This window comes from Molossus molossus, unplaced genomic scaffold (assembly GCF_014108415.1).
Source record: "Molossus molossus isolate mMolMol1 unplaced genomic scaffold, mMolMol1.p scaffold_m16_p_3, whole genome shotgun sequence".
In the NCBI taxonomy this organism is placed as follows: Eukaryota; Metazoa; Chordata; class Mammalia; order Chiroptera; family Molossidae; genus Molossus; species Molossus molossus.
In genome coordinates this window covers 130,613,148-130,638,684 of record NW_023425366.1, presented here as the reverse complement: position 1 = coordinate 130,638,684, position 25,537 = coordinate 130,613,148, and the positions used below count along the sequence as shown (strand labels likewise).

Below are 25,537 nucleotides of genomic sequence, written 5' to 3'. Positions count from 1 at the left end.
TGCTCCAAACCCTGGCTATGGTTGAGGGAAAAGTCAGAATGCTAACTTGGGTAAATACTCACAGACATGAGGGAATATGTAAAGTACAACCCAGCAGGGGAGATTCCAGCATGTCATTGGAGAAACAAGCAAACAAACTTAAAAAAACAAAACAAAAACAACACGAATTCAGATGCAACAGAAAGGGTAAAATAAACTTTGCCAGTGCCACCCATTCCCCAAGGTGGCACAGTAGGAAACCCCCTCTCCAGCAGCACCTGAGCACCGATGGGGACTGCTATGACCGGGAAAGGAGATGAGGAAAGAGGTCAGTAAGACTGTTGAAGGGTGTGAGAGGACACGGTGTCTGCTGACTGCGTTCAGGACCTCAGCAGGAATTCTGCCCACTAGCCTCTGGGAAAGCCTTGGCCAGGGGTCTCTCCACTTGGTTGGATGGCACCTCAGTGCTGCCCGTGCTCCGGATGTGCTCAAGTGTGGCAGTGAGATGAGTGTGGTCAAAGGAGGGCTGTTAGAAGGCAACACAGGCCCTGTTGGCAGGGGAGAAACCCCCAACTCAGCTGTTATGTTACTTTTTGGAAAATGAGATGTTTCCAGCAGCCTTTCGATGAGTTGTAAGAACCAGAGAGAACATAAGAGCTTTAAAAATTCTGCCACAGGCAAGAGCAAGAAATGCTAAGGAGGTATATTCATACCAAGTCAGAGAGAACCCCAGATACAGCAAGATAACCCATCAGAAAGCAATTAGTGAAGACCTGAGGTGTCTGTTACTTCAAATGAGAAAGCAGCAATGCAAAACTAGAAGGAACATGGAGAATAAAAAAATGTCATCAAAGAAGAAACAGTCTTTCAATATTTGAGTTCAAAAGTATGGTATCTTATGATACAGCAGATAAATTATTCAAAATAGCTGTTTTAAGGAACTAAATGAGCTCAAAGAAAACAGACTATTCAATGAAATCAGGAAAAATATGTGAACAAAATGAGATATTTAGCAAAGACATAGAAATCATATAAAAGAACCAAACAGAAATTCTGGAGCTGTACTCAATGAAATGTAAAATGCAATAGAAACTTCTGCATTGAGGTAGATCAAATGGAAGATGAACAAACAAGCTGGGGGACAGGAATTTTGAAATAGCCCAATTGGAGATGAACAGAAAAAAATGAAAAAGAATGAAAGTACAAGTATTACACTAATTACCATTCCAGAAAGAGAAGAGAGGGAGAAGGGAGGAGAAGTTTGTTTAAAGAAATAATAGCTGATATGTGTGTGGGGGGTGGGGGGGGAGGGAAGGAAGTCAAAAGGTACAAACCTCCAGTTAAAATTAGTAAGTCCTGGCCATGTAATGCATACTATAGTTCTATAGTTAATAATACTGTATTATATATTTGAAAGTCGATAACACTAAATCATAAAATTCTCATCACAAGACATTTTTTTTGTAACTAAGGTGACAGGTGTTAACTAGACTTATTGAGGTATATACAAATATTGAATCATGTTGTATACTTGAAACTAATAAATGTTATGTCATTATATCTCAATTTAAAAAAAAAGAAATAATAGCTGAGAATTACTTAACCTGGGGAGAGACTTGGACATCCAAGTTTATGAAGCTAATAGATCATTCTACTATCTCAATGTAAAAAAATAAAAAGAACCTTCTGCAAGACACTTTATAATGAAACCAATAATTTAAAAATGTTCAAGCTACTCAACATGATCTACAGATTCAATGCACTCCCTCTAAAAATCTCAATGATATTTTAAAAAAATATTTTTTTCTTTATTTTCATTTTATTACATTCATTATTATTTTGTATTGGTTTCCAGGTGAACAGCATCATGGTTAGAGAATCATATATTTTACAAAGTGTTTCCCCTGATATTTCCAGTTCTCATCTGGCACCATACATAGTTATTGCAGTATTATTGACTGTATTTCCTATGCTGTACTTGACATCCCCATGACTGTTTTTTAACTACCAACCTCTGTTTCTCAATCCCAGTAACATTGTTTATTAAAGTAAAAAATAAATTCTAAAATTCATATGGAACCACAATGACCTTGAATAATTAAAGCAATCTTGAGCAGGAAAAACAAAGGGAGATAATTGCACTTCCTCACTTCAAACTATACTACAGAACTCTAGTAATAAGAAGAGCATGGTGCTCACATGAAAACAGACACACAGATCAGTGGAAAAGAAAAGAGAACCCAGGAATGAACCCATATGCAGTATACACAGTAAACTAATCTTTGACAAGGGTCAAAGACTCCACAATGGGGAAAGGACAGAATATTCAGTAAATGGTGTTGGAAAAATTGGATGTCCTTATGCAAAAAATGAAATTGGACCTTATATCTCACACAAAAATCAACTGCAAATGGATGAAAGACTTAAATGTGAGACCTGACACCATAGAACTTCTAGAAGAAAGCATAGAAAAAACTGATATTTGAATATATCAGAAGTGTCATTGATATTGATATTTGAATATGATATCAGAAGTGTCATTGGATATGTGATATGGGCAACAAAAGGAAGAAAAATCTATAAATAAACACTTACCTTCTTAAATTTATCAGACTACCCCCTACAGGCCTTAAACGAATCACTGTCAGCACTGGTTCCAGGGATACTTTCAGGAGGTCAGCATGTGGCATCTTCGCTTTTTCACATATCACTGCCTCTGAAATGCTGTCCCAGCTAATGGCTTTTTGTTTATCCAAGTTGACAACAGTTTTTCTATCTCTTCAATTGTCTGTGGTCATTGTTTCTTTCAAACTCTTAGTAACATTAGCACTCTTGATAGCCTTCTTATGTTTTAAAATTGTGCTAATGATCAATTTCATCAGCAACAATAGCATTGTCTTCTTTCTTTGTTGCCTAAGAGACGCTTTTTATATTGCTGAGGTATCAGCATGAATGGGCTGTCAGTTGAAAACTGAAGTTTGAGTTCAATAGATGAGACATTTTTTCTGTGAAATACTCAGTTGAAAATCCAATAGTTCTAGATGAGAGATGTTCGAGAACTGAGGTTTGACTATTTTTATGCAAATATAAGGCAAGTGCCAAATCACCATAAATGCAGATATTTTAGATGATGAAAATCCAGGTGTCTCCACCAAGTTTTCATATGTACAGAAAGGGTGTGTCTAGATGCAGCCAATTATTTGGAATTGAGAATTGCTGTCTTTTTTTATAGAGTGGCTTGCAGAAAATGAGTGGAGGGAAGTAGCTAAGGGAACTTGGTGATTTTTGTGAGATTCAGAAACAGTGATACCTGAGGACCCACATAACAAGTGTAACAAAGACTTGAAGAAAGTGCCCCTTGTGAATGGGAGCTTTGGAAGCATAGATAAATAGTACCTTTGGTGCAGACTGGTGTTCTCACAAGCTCTATCATCAACAGTGGCAGTAATGGGCTTTGGAAGATTCTTCTGAGAATCAGATCATGAGATTTCCTAGAGGGAGAGAGGTGCAATCACACCATTGAAATCTTAGTAATAAGAATGCATGGAACTTCATTTGCACCTGTGGGCTGTTGAAGTCATTGCTATCCTGTTTACATCAGAAACATGTTTACAGGTTCCTGCCAGCCAAATATGAGGCAATTTAAGAAAAAAAATGGTTTATTCCGAAGAAAATGTTTAGTGTATACAAACTCATATAGATATTTAAATGACTAAGTATTTTGTCTTAGGACTATAAATGATGCCACATTTACAAAAAAAATTCAATTAGGTTAAATTTAATTTAGGCTAAATTTATTGATGGGTCATCTCAAATATTGAAAAACATAATTGCCACAAATAAGGATCCAAGATGGTGGTGTAGCAGGTGTAAACTACATTCACCTCCTCCCAGGACCAAACTGGAATTACAACTAAATTATAAAACAATCAACCTAAATAACCAACTGAAGACTAGCTGAAAAGAAGTCACCAATACATCTGGTAAAGGGTTAATATCCAAATTTATAAAGAACTTATAAAACTGAGCACCAAAAAAAGAAAAAAAATACAATCCAATTAAAAAATGGGCAAAGAACCTGAATAGACACTTCTCCAAATAGGATATATAGATGGCCAATGGACATATAAAAAAAGATACTCAATATTACTAATCATCAGAGAGATGCAAATTAAAACAACAATGAGGTATCACCTCACTCCTGTCAGAATGGCCGCCATCAACAAATCATCAAACAACAAGTGCTGGCGAGGGTGTGGAGAAAAGGGGACTCTAGTACACTGCTGGTGGGAATGCAGACTGGTGCAGCCACTGTGGAAAGCAGTATGGAGTTACCTTAAGAAATTAAAAATGGAACTGCCATTTGACCCAATATCCCACTTCTGGGAATATATCCAAAGAAACCCAAAACACTAATCAGAAAGAATATATGCACTACTGTGTCATAGTCGCATTATTTACAGTAGCCAAGACCTGGAAACAGCCCGAGTGTTCATTCATAGATGAGTGGATAAAAAAGCTGTAGTACATATACAACTTGGCTATAAAAAGGAAGGAAATCTTACCCTTTTCGACAGCATGGATGGACCTGGAGAGCATTGTGCTAAGTGAAATAAGCCAGTCAGAGAAAGACAAGTACCATATGATTTCACTTATATGTGGAATCTAACAAAGAAACTCAATCAACAAACAAAATAGAGACAGACTAAGGTAGAGAGCAGGCTGACAGCTGTCATTGGGGGGTGGGGTTGTGTGATGGGGATGGAGGGATTGAGCAAAAAAGAAAAAAACTCGTGGATATGGACATCAGTGTGGTGATTGCCAGTAGGAGGAGGTTATAGACGGGATAAATGGTGATGGATGGAGACTTGACTGGAGTGGTGAACACACACTACAGTGTACAGATGATGTGCTGTAGAATTGTGCACCTGAAACCTGTATACTTTTGTTAACCAGTGTCACCCCAATAAATTCAATAAAAAGGGGAAAAATAATGGCCTCAAATAGTAAAACTATAAAGTGGTTTTATTCCTCAATTTCTGAGTATTTTTAATTTAGATATTAGAGATTTGGAATTTTCAAAACACACCGTGAAGCATTCCTTTTCCTTAGACTGTCTTCCACGCGGTTATGATAATGAATAATTACATTCTAAGCTTGTGATAAAACTTTTAAAGCTCCTAAATATTTTTATGCACTCCAATATATTTCAGTTCTTTATGCCAATGTTTCAGCAACAGTGTTTTGAAATTTATAATATTTTGATAGCCTTTCATCCATGTAAAGTTTTTTTCCATTTTAAAGACACACACATTTAAAGACGTCACACATTAGCGTTTTCTCTCTCTACAGTGAAAGGCTTTTCTTCAGAAAAAGATTTTGAAAATTACATTAAGCAAGCGAATAACTCTGAAAGAGTGATGGTTGCTTTTGTTTTTGACCATGAGTTCAAAAATAGCCATGATCCTCTGCCACTTAAGGTAAGAAAGTTTGATGTAGAAACCTTATAGTTAACTTCTAGTTTTTAGGGATTTAATGAAGTGGAAGTATTACTATTCTGTTTTGTAAGTGGGGAGACTGTAACTTACCCAAGATCATAAGCTTATGCATAGCAGACAGGATGTAAATCCAAATCTAATTCACTTCAGTGCCTGTGTTTGTATTTACCAGTGCTTTATGTTGATGGGGAAAGAATTGGATTTACTAACTACTAGGCCTTCTACTTGTAAATCTGAATCATAGGAAACATTGAACTAAGGATGTTATTTTTGCTGCTTTATATGGCATGGCTGCTGCCTCCAGCTCTGTGGGTGATGGTGAAATACTGCACACTTCCTAGGGCAAGGGACCTGAGTGACAAAGCAAGTGCAGCTTCACTAGTGTAGAACACAACCAGGAACCTTTCCTCTTTTTTTTGGATGAATCTCATCATTTCTAAATCTAAACCTAGGCAATATTGCTAAAGCTTAGCCAGGCTGAATTAGAATTAGGACCGCCCCGGCCCCCCAAAAAGAGAGGCAAGGACAGTGCTTTGAACTTAGAGTCTCTAATGTTGAGAGAAATAACCAAAGTGTGCATGGAACCAAAATTCTTTATTTAAGATACAGATGGTTGTCAGTGGAATGAAAAAGTAAGGAAAACCACTGGTTGTAAGTAGGGCTGTGGGAATCTTTTCATTCTGTCCCATCACTGAACTTCTTTAACAGATGTCAACTTTCCTCATGACTGACTGAGTGAAACCTGATACTGATTGCCTTCTACTTGTAAGGGCTTCACAGCTCACAAAGAACCTCCTCAAAATGTTGTGGTGTGGATTCCCTTGTACCTGGCTTATTACTCTTACCCTTAAGATTGCTACCGTGACTCACTGTACAGTGTCTCTTCTAGCCACACCCACCCCTTTCCTCCTTCATGCTTCCATACATGTTCAAAACATATTTCTATCACTGAATTTACTGTAGCATAAATCTACTTTTTCCTCTACTAGAATTTGAGCTCCTTGAGTAATAGGGGCTATGTCTTCCTCTTTCAACATGTAATACGTTCCTAAAACTTCTGTCTTGATAACTAAACATATGAACATTTGCCTTGATTTATGGCTTCTGCTTGTCCCTCCTGATCTTAATGATTCCTCTGGCAGGATCATTCTGACTTTCAGCAACTGCCAGACTATTGTATCATGATTGACATTGTCATTTATACAGTTATCCAGAATTAGTATTATCTTTCATTTAATAAGTAAATTATGTAAAACCCACATTTACATTTTAACACACTAATCCTCAGGTAGGATTGTTATGTTAATAATCACTTTTAGGAGAGGAAGATTTTCCTCACAGGACACTTATCTGACAATGGGAAGAGAAATTAATAACACCTTTTGGTATGTTTCATTTTAGTGTGCGTGCAGCAGTCTGTTTAGGAAAAAGTTCATCCTTAACCCACAGTAGCCTTATGACCAGATTGCTCTCACTTCTTGGGTTCAGAATCCACTTTGGTGCAGTGTATCTGTCTGTTTCACAACCACACATTCCTGATTGTATTGTATTTTAACTTTCTTTTGTTTCCCATTCCTGCTTAACTATCTTTTTGTTTATAGATATTGTTTGTTTGATATTGCTTGTTTCTAATTGCTCCTGTAGGTCAAGTATTATCTGCGTCTTAGTAGTCTTCAGAGGAATCGGCATGTGAATTATTTCCGACTTGGAAGCTGGGACACAGGCTCTCTCTTTCCAAGGTCTCCTTCCTTCGGGCCCAGGAATCCAGAACATGCAGATGGGGGAGATCCTGGTGAGCAGGCCTTTCACCACACTTACTTGAATAATCCTAGTTTTACAGTAAGAACCAACACATACTTAACATATTATATATATATTCAACTTTTGATGAAAATTATTTCTTTTTAACTTACTATTTTTTTATTTAAAATTTTTAGTGTCCAAAACTCATGAAAAATCCTATACATTGGAACAGTGTATTTTTATTCTTTCCTGTTCATTAGCATTGTATATCCCTATATTTTCATGAAGATTTACTTGTAAAATTTTGACTTTATTGACTTACAAATATATTTCCAAGTACTGACAACAGACTAAACAATTATAACTGTTTGGTATTCTGTTGGGCTTATGAACAGTTTTTAATATAGCTATGGTAATTTAAAATTTACTACAATACACATACTACCATGAAATGTTTTTAATATGGAGCTTTGTTTTTACCAATAATAATGCACATTTCTCCTGAGGAAGTTATTCAGTGAAAGAAATAAGCTATAACCAATTTAGCATAATTATTAAGTTTGAAATAACCTATATATTAAATATGGTATGTGAATAATAAAAGTATAAAATATAATTTGACAGATAATTATGCAGTCTTTAAACAATAGAACTGTATTTTGAGATTATAGCTATATAAATTGAATAATTATCAGCACAAAACTAGGATAGATATTCAAGTAGGAAAATATTTGCTATGTTAGAGTGGCAGGACTGTATTGCATATTATTTTTTAAAAAGATATTTTGAATATTATTTTTTCAGTCATAAAATTTAAAAGGGAATCATGTCTTTTTCAACTTATGTTACTTTATTATGAGCTATTATTATTAGCCTACAATACTACTTTGTAAGGGTTAGACTGTAAAAAACTTAGAAAGCTGGATAATAATAAGAGTTTTTGGTGATATGATATATAGAAACCCAAATGCATTGCTGGAAGGAGGGCTGTTTTGGGAAGCAGTCTGGCAGTAGTGTCTGCTTTAGTCTATTTGGGCTGCTATAACAAAATACCACAATTGGGGAGTTTATAAGTAACAGAATTTATTTATCAGAGTTCTGGAGGCTGGGAAGTCCAAGATCAAGGCACCGGCATGGTCATGTGGTGGTGATGACTCCCTTCCTGGTTCACAGCCTATGCCTTTTGGTCATGCCTTCACATGGTGGGAGAGGCTAGGGATCTCTCTGCAGCCTTTATTATAAGAGCACAAATTCCATTCATGAGGGCTTAAGCATCTCCAAATTACCCCACCTACTAATACCATTGCCTTTGGGGATAGGATTTTATTTTATTTTTTTATTTTTATTTATTTATTATTATTATTATTTTTTTCATCCTCACCTGAGGACATTTTTCCATTTTTTTTTGTACAGATAGAGTGGGAGGGAGAGAGAGGAAGAGAGAGAGAGAGAGAGCGAGAGAAACATTGATGTGAAAGGGACACATCGACTGGCTGCCACCCGCACGACCAACCAGGGCCAGGGACAAACTGCAACCGAGGTACATGCCCTTAGCGGGAACTGAACCCGGGTCTCTCTGGACCACAGGCCGACGCTCTAACCGCTGAGCCAAACTGGCCAGGGCGGCGATAGGATTTTAACATATAAATTTTGGGGGCATACAAGCATTCAAACCATAGCTATGGCCAAATTAAGAAATAGAGAGAAACATAGGCATAATAAATAAAAATGACAATAAATAAACGCATACCAATAATAACCTTAAATGTAAATTGATTAAATACTCTAATCAAAAGACACAGAGTAGCTAAATGGATAAGAAAGCATGACCAATTTATTTGCTGTCTACAAAAGACCAACTTAGAACAAAAGACACACAGGATGAAAGCCAAGAAATGAAAAAATTATTTTTAAGCAAATGGAAATGGAAAAAAAAAAAAAAAGCTGGGATAGCAATACTCATATCTGATAAAATGGACTTCAAGATGAAGACCATAACAAGAGACAAAGAATGCCACTACATAATACTAAAGGGCTTGATCCAACAAGAAGACATAACCTAGGTAAACATATATGCATACAATATAGGAACATCAAAATATATTAAAAACTTCTGGAGGACTTCAAGGGAGAGATTGACAGCAAAACAATCATAGTAGGGGGCTTCAACACCCCACTGATATCTTGGATAGACCCTCTGATCAAAAAATTAACAAAGAAACAGAGACCCTAAACTATGCATTAGATTATATGGGTTTAATTTATATTTACAGTGAATTACACTGCCAAACTTCAGGAAACACATGCTTTTCAAGTACACACAGTACATTCTGAAAGATAGATCACATATTAGGGCACAAACTAAGTCTCTACTAGTTCCAAAAGATAGAAATAATGTCAAGCATCTTCTCAGATCACAATGGCATGAAACTAGAAATCAGTTTCAATAAACACACACAAAAGCATGGAGGCTAAGTAGCATGTTATTAAACAATAAATGGGTTACCAAGGACATCAAGGAAGAAATAAAATCTTCCTAGAAACCAATGAATATGAACTCACAACAAAAAAATCTATGGGACACAGTGAAAGCAGTCCTAACAAGTTTACCTCAAGAAAAAATAAAAATTTCTAATAGACTATCTAACTTTACAACTTAAAGAACTAGAAAGTGATAGAAGGAAAAACCCAGAGTAAGTAGAATAAAAGAAATAATAAAGCTTGGGGCAGAAATAAAGGACACAGTGACTAAAAAAAGTACAAAAGATCAATGAAACCAAGACGTGGTTCTTTGAAAAGATAAACAAGATTGATGAACCTTTAGCCAACTCACCAAGAAACAAAGAGAGAAGACCTAAATATCAAAATCAGAAACAAAAGAGAAGTAACAGTTGACCCCACAGAAATACAAATGATTGATAGGAAATACTATGAACAATTATATGCCAAAACATTGGACAACCTAGGCAAAATGGACAAACTCCTAGAATCATCCAGTGTTCCAAAACTCAACTGATAAGAGTCAGAAAACTGTAAAAGACCAATAAAAACTAAGGAAATTGAAGCAGTTATCAATAAACTCCCAGCAAAAGAAAAGCCTGGGTCCAGATGGCATCACAGTGGAGGCTTACCGACCATTCAAAGAACTGACATCTATTCTCCTGAAACTATTCAAAAAAATTCAAGAGGAAGGAAGACTTCCAAGCTCTTTATATGAGGCCAACATAATCCTAATTCCAAAAACAGACAAGATAATTACAGGCCAATATCCCCGAAGAACATGGACATCAAAATTCTCAAAATATTAGCAAATTGGGTCCAGCTATACATTAAAAAAATTATTCACCACAACCAAGTGGGATTTATTTCAGGGATGCAAGGCTGGTACAATATTTGCAAATCAATAAATGTGATACACCACATAAACAAAATGAAAGATAAAAACCATATGCGCAATAGACACGGAAAAAGCATTTGACAAAATCCAGCACTCATTTCTGATAAAAACACTCAGCAAAGCAGACATAGAGGTCTCATATTTCAACATAATAAAGGCCATATATGACAAACCTATAGCCAACATCATACTCAATGTGCAAAAACTAGAAGCATTTCCCTTAAGAAGAGGAACAAAGGGATGCTCACTTTTGCCACTTTTATTCCACATAGTACTGGAAGTCTTAAACAGCTATTAGACAAGAAGGAAAAATAAAAGGCATCCAAATTGGAGAGAAGGAAGTAAAACTGTCCTTATTTGCAGATGACATTATATTATACACAGAAAACCCTAAAGACTCCATCAAACCACTAGTAGATTTAATAAATGAATTCAGCAAAGTAGCAGGATACAAAATTAACATCCAGAAATCGATGGCATTCTTATACGCCAGTCACAAACAAAAGGAAACTAAAGAAACAATCACATTTACCTTTGTAACAAGTAAATTAAGATACCTAAGAATAAAATTATCCAAGGATGTAAAAGACCTGCTCTCAGAAAACTACAGGACGTTGAAAAAAGAAATAGAGGAAGATATAAAAATGTGGAAGTGTATACCATGATCATGCATTGGAAGAATCAACAACATTAAAATGTCCATTCTACCAAAAGCAATCCATAGATTCAATGCAATCTCTATTAAAGTACCAACGGCATATTTCACACATCTAGAACCATACTCCAAAAGTTTATATGGAACCAAAAAGACCCTGAATAGCCACAGCAGTATTGAAATAGAAGAACAAAGTTGGAGGGATCACACCACCAGATATCAAGTTACACTACAAAGCCATTGTAATCAAAACAGCCTGGTACTGGAACAAGAACAGGCATATAGATCACTGGAACAGAATAGAGAATCCAGAAATCAACCCGATTCATTACACACAATTAATATTTGTCAAAGGAGGCAAGAGCATACAGTGGAGCAAAGTCAGCCTATTTACTAATGGTGTTGGGAAAATTGGACAGCTTCATGCAAAAAAAAAAAAAAAAAAAAGGAAACTAGATTACCAACTTACACCATACACAAGAATAAACTCAAAATTGATAAAAGACTTAAATGTAGGTTGTGAAACCATATAAATCCTAGAAGAAAATGTAGGCAGCAAAATCTTAGACATCACATATAGTACCAATACATTACCCAGGGCAAGAGAAACAAAGGAAAAAAAAACATTAATAAATAGGACTGCATCAAACTAAAAAGCTTCTGCACAGCCATCCAGGGCCCAGGATTTTGTTTGCTAAAAGATTCTTGATTACATCTTCAATTTCCTTAGTTGTTATTGGTCTGTTCAGGTTTTCTGTCTTTCCAGTTCAGTTTTGGGAGACTATCTGTTTCTAGAAATTTGTCTATTTTGCTTAGGTTGTCCAATTTGTTGGTGTATAATAGTTTCTAGTATTTGTGTTGATGACCCTTTGTATTTCTGTGGTGTCAGTTGTTACTTCTCTTTCATTTCTGTTTTTGTTAATTTGGGTCCTCTCTCTTTGTTTCCTTTTAAGTCTAGCTAAGTTTCCATCAATCTTGTTTATCTTTTCAAAGAACCAGTTCTTTGTTTCAGTGATCTTTTGAATTGTTTTTGTTAGTTTCTATGTTTTCATTTATGCTCTGACCTTTACTATTTCTTTCCTTCTATTTGCTCTGGGTTTTTCTTTTTGTTTGCTTTCTAGTTCTTTAAATTGTGAAGTTAGTCAGAAATTTTTCTTGTTGCTTGAGGTAGGCCTGCAATGCTGTGAACTTCCCTCTGAGCACTGCTTTTGCTGTGATGCATAGATTTTGTGTTGTTGTGTGTTCATTTTCCTTGGTTTGCAGGAATTTTTAACTTTCTTCCTTGACCTCCTTGTAACCCATTCATTGTTTAATAACATGCTACTTAGCCTCCATGTGCTTAGATGTTTTCATTGCAATTAATTTCTAGTTCATGCCATTGTGATCTTAGAAGATGCTTGATATGATTTCAATCTTCTTGAACTTGTAGAGACTTACTTTGTGTCCTAACATGTGGTCTGTCTTTGAGAATGTCCCATGTGCACTTGAGAAGAATGTGAATTCTGTAGTTTTGTGGTGTAATTCTCTGTAGATATCTATTAAATCCATTTGGTCTAGTGCTTCGTTTAGAGTCTCTGTTTCCTTGTTAATTTTTTGTCTAGAGGATCTATCCAGTGATGTCAGCAGGGTGTTGAAATCCCCTGCTATTGTTGTCTGAAGTCCTGCAGAAGATTTTTAATATATGTTGGTGCTCCTATATGGGGTGCATATATGTTTACAAAGGTTATATCTTCCTGTTGAATAAATCCTTTCAATATTATGTAGTGGCCTTCTTTGTCTCTAGTTATGGCCTTCATTTTGAAATCTGTTTTATCAGATATGAGTATTGCTACCCCAGCTCTTCTTTCCTTTTCATTTTCTTGAAATATTTTTTTCCATCCCTTCACTTTCAACCTATGTGAGTCTTGTGAGGTGGATCTATTATAAACAACATATATATGAATCTAGCTTTATTATCCAATGAGCTACTCTTTTACTTTTGGTCAGATCATTTAATCAATTTACATTTAAAGTTATTATTGAGATGTACTTGTTTATTGCCATTTTTGTTTTTGTGGTTACATTTTTCTTCATATTTCTTCTACTAATTACAGCAGTCCTTTGAACATTTCTTGCAGTGCTGGTTTGATGCTAATATAGTCCCTTAGCCTTTATTTTTTATTATTATTATTTTTTGTCTGGGAAGGTTTTTATTTGATCTCCTTTTTTGAATGATAGCCTTGCTGGACAGAGTAGTTTTGGATTAAGATTCTTGATTTTCATAACCTTGATTACTTCATGCCATTCCCTTCTACCGTGTAATGTTTCTATTGAGGAGTCAGCTGATAGCCCTATGGGGATTCCTTAGAAGGTAATTTGTTGCTTTGTTTTTGTTGTGTTTAGGATTCTTTCTTTGTCTTTAATTTTTGGCATTTTAATTATTGTGTAACTTGTGTGGGCCTCTTTGGGTTCTTCTTACTTGGGTCTCTCTGTGCTTCTTGAACTTGAATGCCTTTTTTTCTCCTCCAAATTAGGGAAGTTTTCTGTCACTATTTCTTCAAATATATTCTCTAACCCTTGCTCATTTTCTTCTTGTTCTGGAACTTTTGTGATGCAAATTTTATGTTTCCAGTTGTCTCACAGGTCTCTTAAGCTGTCTTCTCTTAAGCTGTTTTTTAATTGTTTTTTCCTTTTGGTTTTGTGATTGGTTTATTTTTTTCTACCCTGTCTTCTAATTCACTGATCCAGTACTTAGCTTCCTCTACTCTCCTGGTTATTCCTTTCAATGTGTTCTTTATTTCTGCTATGTCATTCTTTAAATCTGCTTGGTAGTTTTTCATTTCCAATTGGTTGATTTTCAATGTTTCTATATCTTTACTCATGCTGTTGAGCTTCTTCATTATCATCACTCTGAACTCTACCTCTGATAACTTGCTTAACTGCATTTCATTGATCTCATCTTCCGTAGAGTTCTCTTGTTCTTTCATTCAGGATTTGTTTCTTTGTTTCACCATTTTCGCTGTCTCAGTGGGTTTTGGAGCTTGCCAAATTTTCCCTCTGGGTGTTGGTGTTCTGCTGGGTTTGGCTTCCTCTACTGGGTTTGGATGAGTGTGGGAGGACCCACATTAAACACCACTGTCAAGTTTTATTTTTCTGGGTAGATTTGAAAGCCCAGGTAAGGTTTAGTCATTTCTAGGCTTTTTGCGTGGAGGCTATTAGTCTCAGTTACTTGATGAACCTTGGGTTGTAGCCCTCAACTGAATGAAAAAATTTCTCAGGTATACAGGGTAAGAGGATTTCCAGCTGGTGGGACAAATGCTTGCTGGCTGTTCATGAGCATCAATTTGTATTTGTCTGGTCTGGTCAAATTCCTGAGGGTGGGGTTGTTGCTTCTCTGCAGGGCTCAGGGAAGGGGCTCTTTGAGTAATATGTCTATTTTCCTGTGAGGGTGTGATTCAACACAAAACTCACAATGCCCTCTCAGCTCTCCAAGCCCTTGAGTTTCTCCACACAGTCCAGTCCACTTTGCCCTCTCTCTGCCAGAGCCCAGTGTGATTGGCTGTAGCTGATTTATTGCTCTGTCCCAGCCCTCTGTGCTATGGAGTTTGCTTGTGATTTTAACCCTGAGGAAGCTGCTCACAGCTAGAACAGCTGTTGTTCGTGGGCTCCCAGCCCCACCTCTCGTGCCTCTATAGTTTCTACAAGACTAGATTTAGTCTCCTTTTTCTGTCCCTGGTTATACAGGTCCTCTCCAGCTGCCCTTCTGTTGTTTTTTTTTCTGACACTTCGTCTTTATTTTAGTTGTAAGTCCAGTTTGGTCCTCGGGGATTATCTATGATCCTTCCATTCACTCTTCTGCCATTTTGGAATCTCTCAAATCATTTTTATTTTATAAATACAATTGACATACATTATTATATTAGTGTCAGGTGTATACCCCAGTGATAGAAAAACAACAATACTTGATGGGATACAATATCAATTCATGAGAAAATGCTCAATAAAATAGGTATAGAATGAAAGTACCTCAACATAATTAAGGCTATATATGACAAACCCTCAGCCAAGATTGTATTCAATGATGAAAAACTAAAAACATTTTTTTTCTAAAATCAAGAAAAATACACAGATGCATACTCTAACAACTCTTATTCAACATTGTAGTGGAGGTCCTAGCCAGAGCAATCAGACTAGAGAAAGATATAAAAGGCATCCAAACTGGGAATGAAGAAGTGAGAGTGTCACTTTTTGCTGATGGCATGATTCTTTATATAGTGAACCCTAAAGACTCCACCAAAAAATTATTTGAGCCAACAAACAAATACTGTGAAGTTGTAGAATACAAAATTCATGTACAAAAATGCACTTCATTCTGATATACTAACAACTAAAGTTCAGAAGAAAAAATTTTAAAGTACAACTCCTTTTGCAATTACAACAAAAAGAATAAAATAAAGTAGAAATAAACTTAACAAAAGATGCTAAGGACTTATACACTGAAAACTACAAAACATTATTAAAAGAGACTGGAAAGGACATAATGAAATAGAAATATATTTCATGTTCATGGATTGGAAGAATCAACTTAGTTAAAATATCCATGTTACACAATGGAATATACAACTATAATTCAATCCCCATCAAAATCCCAGTGATATTTTATAAAGAAATAGAACAAAAAAATCATGAAATTCATATGGAACCATAAAAATCCCTCAATAACCAAGGCAATCCTGAGAAAAAAGAATGAAGCTTGGTGTATCACACTCCCTGACTTCAAATTATACTACAATGTGACAGTAATCAAAATATAATATTGGCAGAAAAACAGACACACAGACCGATACAATAGAATTGAGAGTCCAGATATAAACCCACATGGATATCTCAACAGAGCCAAAAAAATACAATGGAGAAAAGAAAGCCTCTTCAATAAATGATGCTGGGAAAATTGGAAAGCCACATGCAAAAGATGAAACTGGGTTACAGTTTGTCCCCAAATATAAAAATTAACCCCAAGTGAATTAAAGAGCTAAATATGAGGACTTTCAGTCAAGATCATGACATAGGTAAATGCGATACCCATCTCCTCCTACAGCCACATTAAAACTACAACTAAACTACAGAATAAATATCATTCAGAATTGCCTGACATGGAGCTGAATGGAAGTCCTACAATTACAAAATTAAAGAAGCCACATTGAGACTGGTAGGAGGGGCAGAACCGCAGACGGGTTGGTCCCACACCCAGATGTGGTGGATAACAATCAGGAGGGATACTTCAACTATGAAGGTCATCCCTGAGGAGTGAGGGATGCCCATCCCACACCAGGCTCCCAGCTCAGGGTTTGAGTGACAGGAAGAGAAGTCTCCATAACTTCTGGCTGTAAAACCAATGGGACCTGAGGCTGAGGGAGGCTAAGGCCTATTAAAAGACGCATACATGGAATTACTTGGGACTCGCTCCTTCTGGGCTGCAGCCTTAGAGAGGCAGCTTGAAAGGCAACAGAGACATACAGGGAAGAACTGAACTGTTCGGCATTGGGGTGAGAGCTGGAGAAGCAGCTTTCTTCTGGACTGACTTGCTGTCGGAGGTCGTTGCTCCTTTGTTGAGTTCTTCCCAGGGGCAGCAGACAGCAGCCATATCTGGGACTCCAAAAACCTGGCTCACACTGTTTGCCCAGCACTAGTAATTCCCTGAGGTCCTGCCCCACTGAACCTTTGGGCCCACCCAAGCTGTTTCCAATGGTTTTTACCATAGGATTGGCCTGTCTTGGATCCTGCTTTAGATTTTCCTAAAATCTCTCAAACAAACAGAACCTTGTCTCAGCGAGCCCCATACCTTGCATCAAGTGGTCCTAGGCCTGGCACTAGAAGCAGCCAGCCTAGGCTCACAACTTGGCTTTGCCTGGGTAGGTCCAAACCCAGGACAAGAAACAGCTATCTGCAGACCACTTTATAGCTTATGCTGGGTAGAACAGAGGCAGAGGCTGACCTTGCCCCTGAGCCAGCACACCCAGTGGACAGCTTCAGACCACCAACCACTTCCACAAGTGACACACTTTATGAGTGGACTCAGCCGGTACCAGAGCCCTGCTGAAGTAAGTCTTGCTTTGTGTGGTGGGCCCTTAAACTCCAAGGGAGTCAGAGGCCAGTGGTCAATGGGCACCGCCAGTTCTTGCAGCTGATCAGTCTGAGTAAATCCCTCCCAGTGTCGTGCCAACAGCAATCAACACTCCATTACAACAGAAGGATGTACAGTCCACACTAGGGTTGCACCTCGAGGGCCCAGCTGGGGTGATCAGGGAGGCTGTGCCACTGGACCCTACAGAACACCTACAATAATAGGCCACCTTACAAAGCCTTGGAGACATAGCAACTCTACCTAATATATATAAACAAACACAGGGAAGCAGACAAAATGAGGAGACAAAGAAACATGTCCCAAATGAAAGAAGAGAACAAAATTCCAGGAGAAGAACTAAACAAAATGGAGATACGCTATCAATCAGATGCAGAGTTCAAAACACTGGTTATAAGGATGCTCAAGGAACTTAGTGAGACTTTCAAGGAATTTAAGGAGAACTCCAAGGAACTTAGTGAGAATATCAACAACATAAAAAAGGACCAGTCAGAAATGAAGGATGCACTAACTGAAATAAAGAATAATTTACAGGGACTCAACAGAGTTGGTGAAGCCAAGAAGCAAACCATCAAATTGCAATATAAGGAAGTACAAAACACCCAGTCAGAACAGCAAAAAGAAAAAAGAATCCAAAAAAAGGAGGACAGTGTGAACAACTTCAGGTGTACCAACATTTGCATAATAGAGGTGCCAGAAGGAGAAGAGAGAGAGTAAGACATTGAAAACCTATTTGAAACAATAATGACAGAAAATTTCCCTAACTTGGTGAAGGAAACAGACATACAAGTCCATACAAGTTTGGAAATAGACTAATACACAGTCATTTGATTTTCTATGCAGGTGCCAATTAATTCATTAAAATCTTATAAACAGCCTGTGATGGAATAACTTGATATCCCTATGGAGAGAATGAATCTTGATCGCTGACTCATACCTACACAAAATTAGTTAATTCAAGGTGATTATAAATGTAAATATAAAAGCTAAAATCATAAAACTTTTACAACAAAATTTATAAGAATGTCTTTATGACTTTGGGGGTAGACACAAAATGTGTCTATAAAAGAAAAAATGATAAATTGAACTTTATTAAAATTAAATACTTATGTTAATATGAAAAACTTAAAAAATTAAAAGGCAAGATTCAGAGGGGAGAAAATATGACACATGATTCAATTTAAAATCTATAGAGGAATTACATAGATAAATAGAAAAACCAGTTTTTAGATGTCATAACAATGCCAAATTTCTATAAGAGTCTTTAAGTGTTTGCTCTTAATTTCTATAGTAAACTCACCTACCAGTAAGAGTATACTGTGATAGATCAAAGGCTCACTGAATAACATTGCTTTAGTGGACCACATTTGTATAACTCACTCAGGTTGGGTTTCATTTACTTTTTCAAATGTCAAGTGTACAGAATCAAAATCTTTATTTATCCAATAATTAATCCAGTTATCATTTAGTTGATTGAAATTGCAGAAAGCAACTCTATGATTACTCACAATATTTTACTTCTGGGAAACTGGGAATTAGAATATTTTTTAAAAAAGTATTAATTATGTATTTGTGTGGGGGAATCATGGTAGCTGCTCTGTGAAATTTTTTAAAACCTTTTTTTTTTATTGTGGTAAAGTATTCATAATAAAATTTACCATTTTAACCGTCTTTAAGCATACAGATCAGTGGCATTAAAGTACATTAATATTGTTGTGCAACCATCACCTCTGTATATCTCCAGAAACTTTTTTTCCTTTATTGATTTTAGAGAGAGAGGAAAGGAGAGGGAGAGAGAGAGAGAGAAACATCGGTGAGAGAGAACATCGATTGGCCGCCTCCTGTATGTCCCCCACTGGGGATCAGGCCCACAACCTGGGCATGTGCTGTGACCGGGAATCGAACCGATGACCTCTTAGTGCAGGGTCAATGCTCAACACCGAACCACACTGGCCGGACCAGAAGTGTTTTTCATCTTTCCAAACTGAAATGTTATGCCTACTACATCAGGCTCTGAGATTAGAGGGCAAGGGCCTCATTGCAACATTGACTTAGTTGTTTATCCTCAACATACTTCTATTGCCCTTTTCATTGTTCAGCTCAGCTATTTATTGTTCTGTTGTACTTAGCAAACCTTGTTTTCTTATTTAGGGTACATCACTGAAGGGTTCCTGGTTATGCAACATGCCTTGGATAAGGCCATCATGAAATATCATAACCAAGCCGCCTCACAAAAGCTGTTCAGAGATGTTCAAGTATTTGTTCAGAGATTTCCATACCCAGCATATTATCATGATTCCTTCTTTCCCTTTTTTGGTAGTTTCATCCCTTTAGTAATTTTATTTATTTTCACCACCAATTATCTTACCCTCATTCAAGCTATTGTGTGGGAAAAGGAACACCAGTTGAAGGTAACTCCACTTTTTCTGTGGTACATAGAGATCTGTGAAAAATGTTGGGTCTTTCAGGCAATTGAAAAAAATTGTTGAATTTATTGGGGTGACATTGGTTAAAAAAATTATATAGGTTTCAGGTGTTCAGTTCTATAATACATCATCTGTATATTGTACTGTGTGTTCACCACCCCAAGTCAAGTCTCCTTCCATAATCATTTATACCCTCTTTACCCTCTCCTACCTCCCCGCAACCCCCTTTCCCACTGGTAATCACCATACTAATGTCTGTATCTATATATTTTTTTCCTCTTAATCCCTTGGCCTTTTTTCATCTAGCTCCCAACACCCCTCCCCTCTGACAGCTGCCATTCTATTCTCTGTGTCTATGAGTCTGTTTCTATTTTGTTTGTTAAGCTAAGTGAAACAAGCCAATCAGAGAAAGACAAGTACTGTATGATTACACTTATATGTAGAATATAATGAACAAAATTTTGGGCAAATTTTTGTGGAGGGTTAGATGATTTTCACCCATTTTTCCTTGGTGGATGGTTATGATTCAATAGTAGCCAAGAAGTGAGTGCTTATATCTCCAGACAATTTTTAACACTTTATTTTTATTGGAGTCCTTGGTTTGGTTTTTAGTTTATTTCTAGAAGACAACTTCACAAGAATGTTGCAGATAGAATTTAAATGCCAAATGCCCTAAAATTTCTCTGGAATAAGGTGAAGTACAAAGGGTGTTTGGGGGGGGGGGGGAAGGAGAAACATCTGTGACAAAAATAAATTAATTAATAAAAAAATTAAGTTAAAAAAAAGAAATAAGTAGTTGGGCCTATGAATTTAGATACAATTCATTTTCAAGATTCTATGACTATTCTACCAATTTTTGATCTCTGAATTATTTTATATCTGTATGTAATTATCAATTATAAATTAACAGTTTTCCTTTGGGTCCCCAGAACATGATACACAAACATAAGCCATATGGCTTAAAATATGTATTCTTCATTTTTCATTTTAAAATTTTTCACTGAAGTATAACATGTATACACCCAGAAAAAGTGTCTAAATCAGTGGTTCTCAATCTTCCTGATGCCACGATCCTTTAATACAGTTTCTCATGTTGTGGTGACCCCCAACTATAAAATTATTTTTATTGCTACTTCATAACTGTAATTTTGCTACTGTTATGAATTGGCATAAGAAATATGTGTTTTCCAATGGTCTTAGGTGACCCACAGTTTGAGAACCACTGTTCTAAATCATAAATGTACATGCCTCAATCAATTCAGGCTGCTGTAACAAAAATACCAGAAACTAGGTAGCTTATAAACAACAGAAATTTATTTCTCACAGTTCTGGAGGCTGAGAAGCCCAAGATCAAGGTGCCAGTACATTGGTGTCTGGTGAGAACCCACTTCAGGGTTCATAAATGACACCTTCTCATTGTGTCCCCACAGGTGGAAGAAGCAACTCGAAAGCCTCTTTTATAAAGGCACTAATCCCATCAATGGCCCCATCAGAGTGCCACGACATTGGAGATTAGGTTTTCAACATATGAATTTTGAGGGGATATAAACATTCAAACTGTACTTCAATAGTTAAATGGATATCTCATAAAGAAACTATGCCTATTTTATCACGACCCTGCTAAGAAAAAGAAAAACACTGCCAAAATAGAAGGCTGCTTATGTACCCCCAGAACATTTATTATGGGTTAATTTGATTTGTTCTTGAACTTGATATAAATATAATCATGCACTATGTGTCTCTGTGGTTCATTCTGCTAAATAGGTAGCTGTAGTTCATGTATATTTGTTGCGTTCTATGAGTTTTAACATTCCATAGTATGACTATCACTATCCATTTTTCTTTAATGTATGTAACTTGGATATTATTAGTAATACTTCTATGAACATTTTATATATGTATATTTTTGTCCAGCTGGTGTGGCTCTGTGGTTGAGCATTGACCCATGCACCAAGAGATCGCTAGTTCGATTCCCAGTCAAGGCACATGCCCAGGTTGTGGGCCTGATTCCCAGTGGGGGGCATGCAGAAGACAGCCAATCGATGTTCTGTCTCATTGATGTTTCTCTCTCTCTCTCTCTCTCTCAAAAAAACAACAACAAATCAATAAAGACAAAAAAAAATGTATATTTTGCTGAATGTTAGGTTATGCATATTTAGCTTCAGTAGATAATGCCAAAGTTTGCCAGTAAAGTTCTACCAGTTTACATTTATATTAGCAATGTTTGAAAATTCTGTTTGCTCTATGTCTTCACCAACATTTGGTATTGTCAGTCTTTTCTAATTTTCTCAAGTGTAATGAGTGTATTGGCCTGAAAAATGGACAGATCTTTCATTTTTCATTATTTTTGTTGTACAAGCCTTTCATCTCACTGGTTAATTCCTAAGTATTTTATTATTTTTGATGCTATTATAGATGAAATTGTTTTCCTAATTTCCATTTCAGGTTGCTTACTGATAGTGTACAGGGCTTGACTGATTTTTGCATGTTGACTTTGTATCTTCTTACTAGGAATTATTTATTCTAATTTGTGTGTGTGTGTGTATGTGTGTGTGTGTATCTTTACAGTTTGCTGAATATAAGATTGTACCATCTACTGACAGATATTTTTACTAATTCCTTTCCAATTTAGATGCCCTTTCTTTCCTAATTGCTCTGACGAGAACTTCCAGTACTACGTTGAATTAGAAGCATTGGAAGCTGGCAGTCTTGCCTTTTTCCTGATCTTAGGTGAAAGAGTATGATGTTAGCTATAGTTTTTTTTTTTTTATGGCCTTTGTTAAAATGAGGAGGTTTCCATCTATTCCTAGTTTGTTGAGTGTTTTATTAATTTTTCAGTTTCTGCATCAATGGAGATGATAATGTGTTTTCCCCCCTAATTATCCGAATGTGGTGCATTACATTGATTAATTTTGTATATTGAATCTCTTTACATTCCACAGATAAATTCTACTTGGTCACGGGGTATAATATTTTTCATATGTGGCCAAATTTGGTTTGCTATTATTTTATTGAGGGATTTTGCATCAATATTCATGAGAGATATTGGTCTGTAGCTTCTTTTTCTGTGTATCTGTCTGACTTTAGTATCACAGTATTCCTGGCCTCATGAAATGAATTAGGATGTGTTTCCTCTTCCTTAATGTTTTGGAAGTGTTTGAGGGGAACTGTTGTTTATTTTTATTAAAATATTTGATAGCATTCACCAGGAAAGCCTTCTGGTCCAGGGATGTTCTTTGTTGGGAAGTTTTGATTAATGATTACTGATTTGATCTCCTTACTAATTATTAATCTGTTCATATTTTTTATTTTTATTTCTTCATTATGCAGTCTGGATAGTTTGTGTGCTTCTAGGAATTTGTCATTTCATATAGGTTATGTAATTATTTGTCATACAGTTGTTCATAGTGTGCTCTAATGATCCTTTTTATTTTTATGAAATTAGAAATAACATCCCCAATTTTATTTTTTATTTTAGTAATTTGATTCTTTTTTCTTTTTATCATCTGGCTATAATTTTGTCAGTTTTTTTGGTGTTTTCAAAGAACTAAAATTTGGGTTTATTGATTTTTCTCTATTATCTATTTAATAGCTATTTTATTTCTCTACTTTGATCTTTATTACTTTCCTTTTTCCTTCTTCCAGCTTTGGCTTTCATTTTCTTTTGATTTGAGACCTTCCTTCTTTGTTAGTGTAGCAGTTATGTCTATAAATTTCCTTCTGAGCACTGCTTTTACTGCATCCTGTAAGTTTTTTTGTGTTGTGTTTTTGTTTTCATTTATCTCAATGTATTTTCTACTTTTTGTTCTGATCTTTTCTTTGACCCATTGTTGTTTAAGATTGTGTTGTTTCCAAATACTTTGAATTTTTTAGTTTTCCTTTTGTTACTGATTTATAGTTTCATTACATTGTCATAGAAAAGATACTTTTTATGATTTCAATGTTTTTAAATGTAGTAAAACTTATTTTGTGCTCTAACATACTGTCTACTCTGAAGATTGTCTGTGCATACTTGAGAAAAATGTGTTTGCTGCTGTTGTTGGGTGGTGTGTTCTGTATATGTCAGTAGGGTCAGTTCATTTATAGTGTTGTTCAAGTCTTTTATTATTTAGTGATCTTCTGTCTAGTTGTTCTGTCCATTATTGAAAGTGGTATATTGAAGTCTCCAGCTATTTATTGTAGAATTATTTCTCTCTTTAATTCTGTAATTTTTGACTCTTATATTTTGGAGCTATGATGTTGATACACATGTTGTAATTGTTATGCCTTCATGGTAAATTGACCCTCTTTTTAACATATGATGTCTTTCTTCATCTCTTATAACAGTTTTGATTGAAGTCTATTTTGTCTGCTATTAGTATAGCTACCCTAGCTCTCATTTGGTTACCACTTGCATGGGATGTCTTTTTCTGTCTTTTCACTTCAACCTATTTGTGTTTTTGGATCTAAAGTGAGTCTCAACAACACTTTCAAATACCATACCTAAGTAATATTTGTAAAACACTTTTCTTGATAATGGCACAATATACATTGTTTTCAAGTGCACTGGATAAACTAGATACTTAAAGTTATAGAGAGTATTATCTTATGAAAATGTAATTAAATTATAGATTCAATAAAATTTAGTACATCTAGGAAATAGCAAATATTTGCAATTAGACCATATGTTTAAATGAGTCTTAAACTTAAAAATATTGAAATAATACAAAGTATGCTTTAAAAAAATAATAATAGTGGATAGAAAATTAAGAATTAGTAATAGTATGATATCTAAGAAAATTCAACTATTTTTGTAATTAAACAACAAACTTGTACACAATAGATCAAATAATAAATTACAAAGGAATTAGAAAAATTTTCAACCTGAATAATAGTGAACATACTACTCAGAATTGCTGATATACAACTAAATTTGAGCTTTAAGGCAAATTTATAGCTTTTAGTGACTTCTAAAAATAAAAACAGGTAATCAGTGATATAAGCATCTTTTTAGCGTGGCTGGTTTGGGTCAGCTGATAGAAAGAGCAATTTAAAAGGAAAGAAGACAAGATGGGGCGGCTGGCAGGACCAGAGAGAGGGTGAGTGTGTGAGAGAGTGAGCAAGTGTGTGAGAGAGTGTGAGTGGACGTGAAGGTGTATGACCAAACCTGCGCAGTGCAGAGCCATGGAGCAGAAAGTTCCTGTTCTGTGGACAGGGGCAGGCAGCTACCCCTGTAAGCAGCCCTTCAGGGCCCTTCTCCCTGCACCATGGGGAGGTCCCACCATTTTGGAAGATCCCGGGTCTCCATTGGGAGGAGGCAGAGGGAGCTGCTAGGGCCCAGCAACCTGAGCCCACCAGCACACCTGGCACCATCGAACCACTCTGTGTCAACACAGACCTGTGCACAGTAGTGGAGCTCCCAAGGTGCTGGTCACAGAAGCTGCAGACAGCCCAGAGCCCAGCACTATCCCCCATAGTAGCAGCCCTATCAGAGTTCAGATATAACTCTAGCAACAGAGGCTGGGGAGCAGACATCCATCCCCAGGCAAGAGAAGCACATACCAGCAGCTGAGACCCATCCCCCAAAACTACAGTCAAAGCTGAGAAGGAGTTGAGTCCCACTGAGCAGCAGCACTTCCTAGCCACCAGGAGAGGGACCTGGGGCTCCACAGAGGCTTGTGCAGTCCAGTAGCTCACAAGAGCAGTGGGAAGCCAGAGCCCCAGAGACTAGTACAATCC

At 36.3% G+C, this 25,537-nt stretch overlaps 1 protein-coding gene across 1 annotated transcript in view; it reads left to right on the top strand.

The window, feature by feature from the left end:
- The window catches only part of LOC118642185 (ATP-binding cassette sub-family A member 3-like), a 223,145-nt gene that overhangs the window by 25,980 nt on the left and 171,628 nt on the right, over positions 1-25,537 (top strand). The window contains exons 4-6 of the mRNA XM_036279777.1: positions 5,332-5,459; positions 7,122-7,269; positions 19,545-19,804. Of these exons, the coding sequence (XP_036135670.1) occupies positions 5,332-5,459; positions 7,122-7,269; positions 19,545-19,804 (536 nt within the window). The remainder of the gene's footprint in view (positions 1-5,331; positions 5,460-7,121; positions 7,270-19,544; positions 19,805-25,537) is intronic.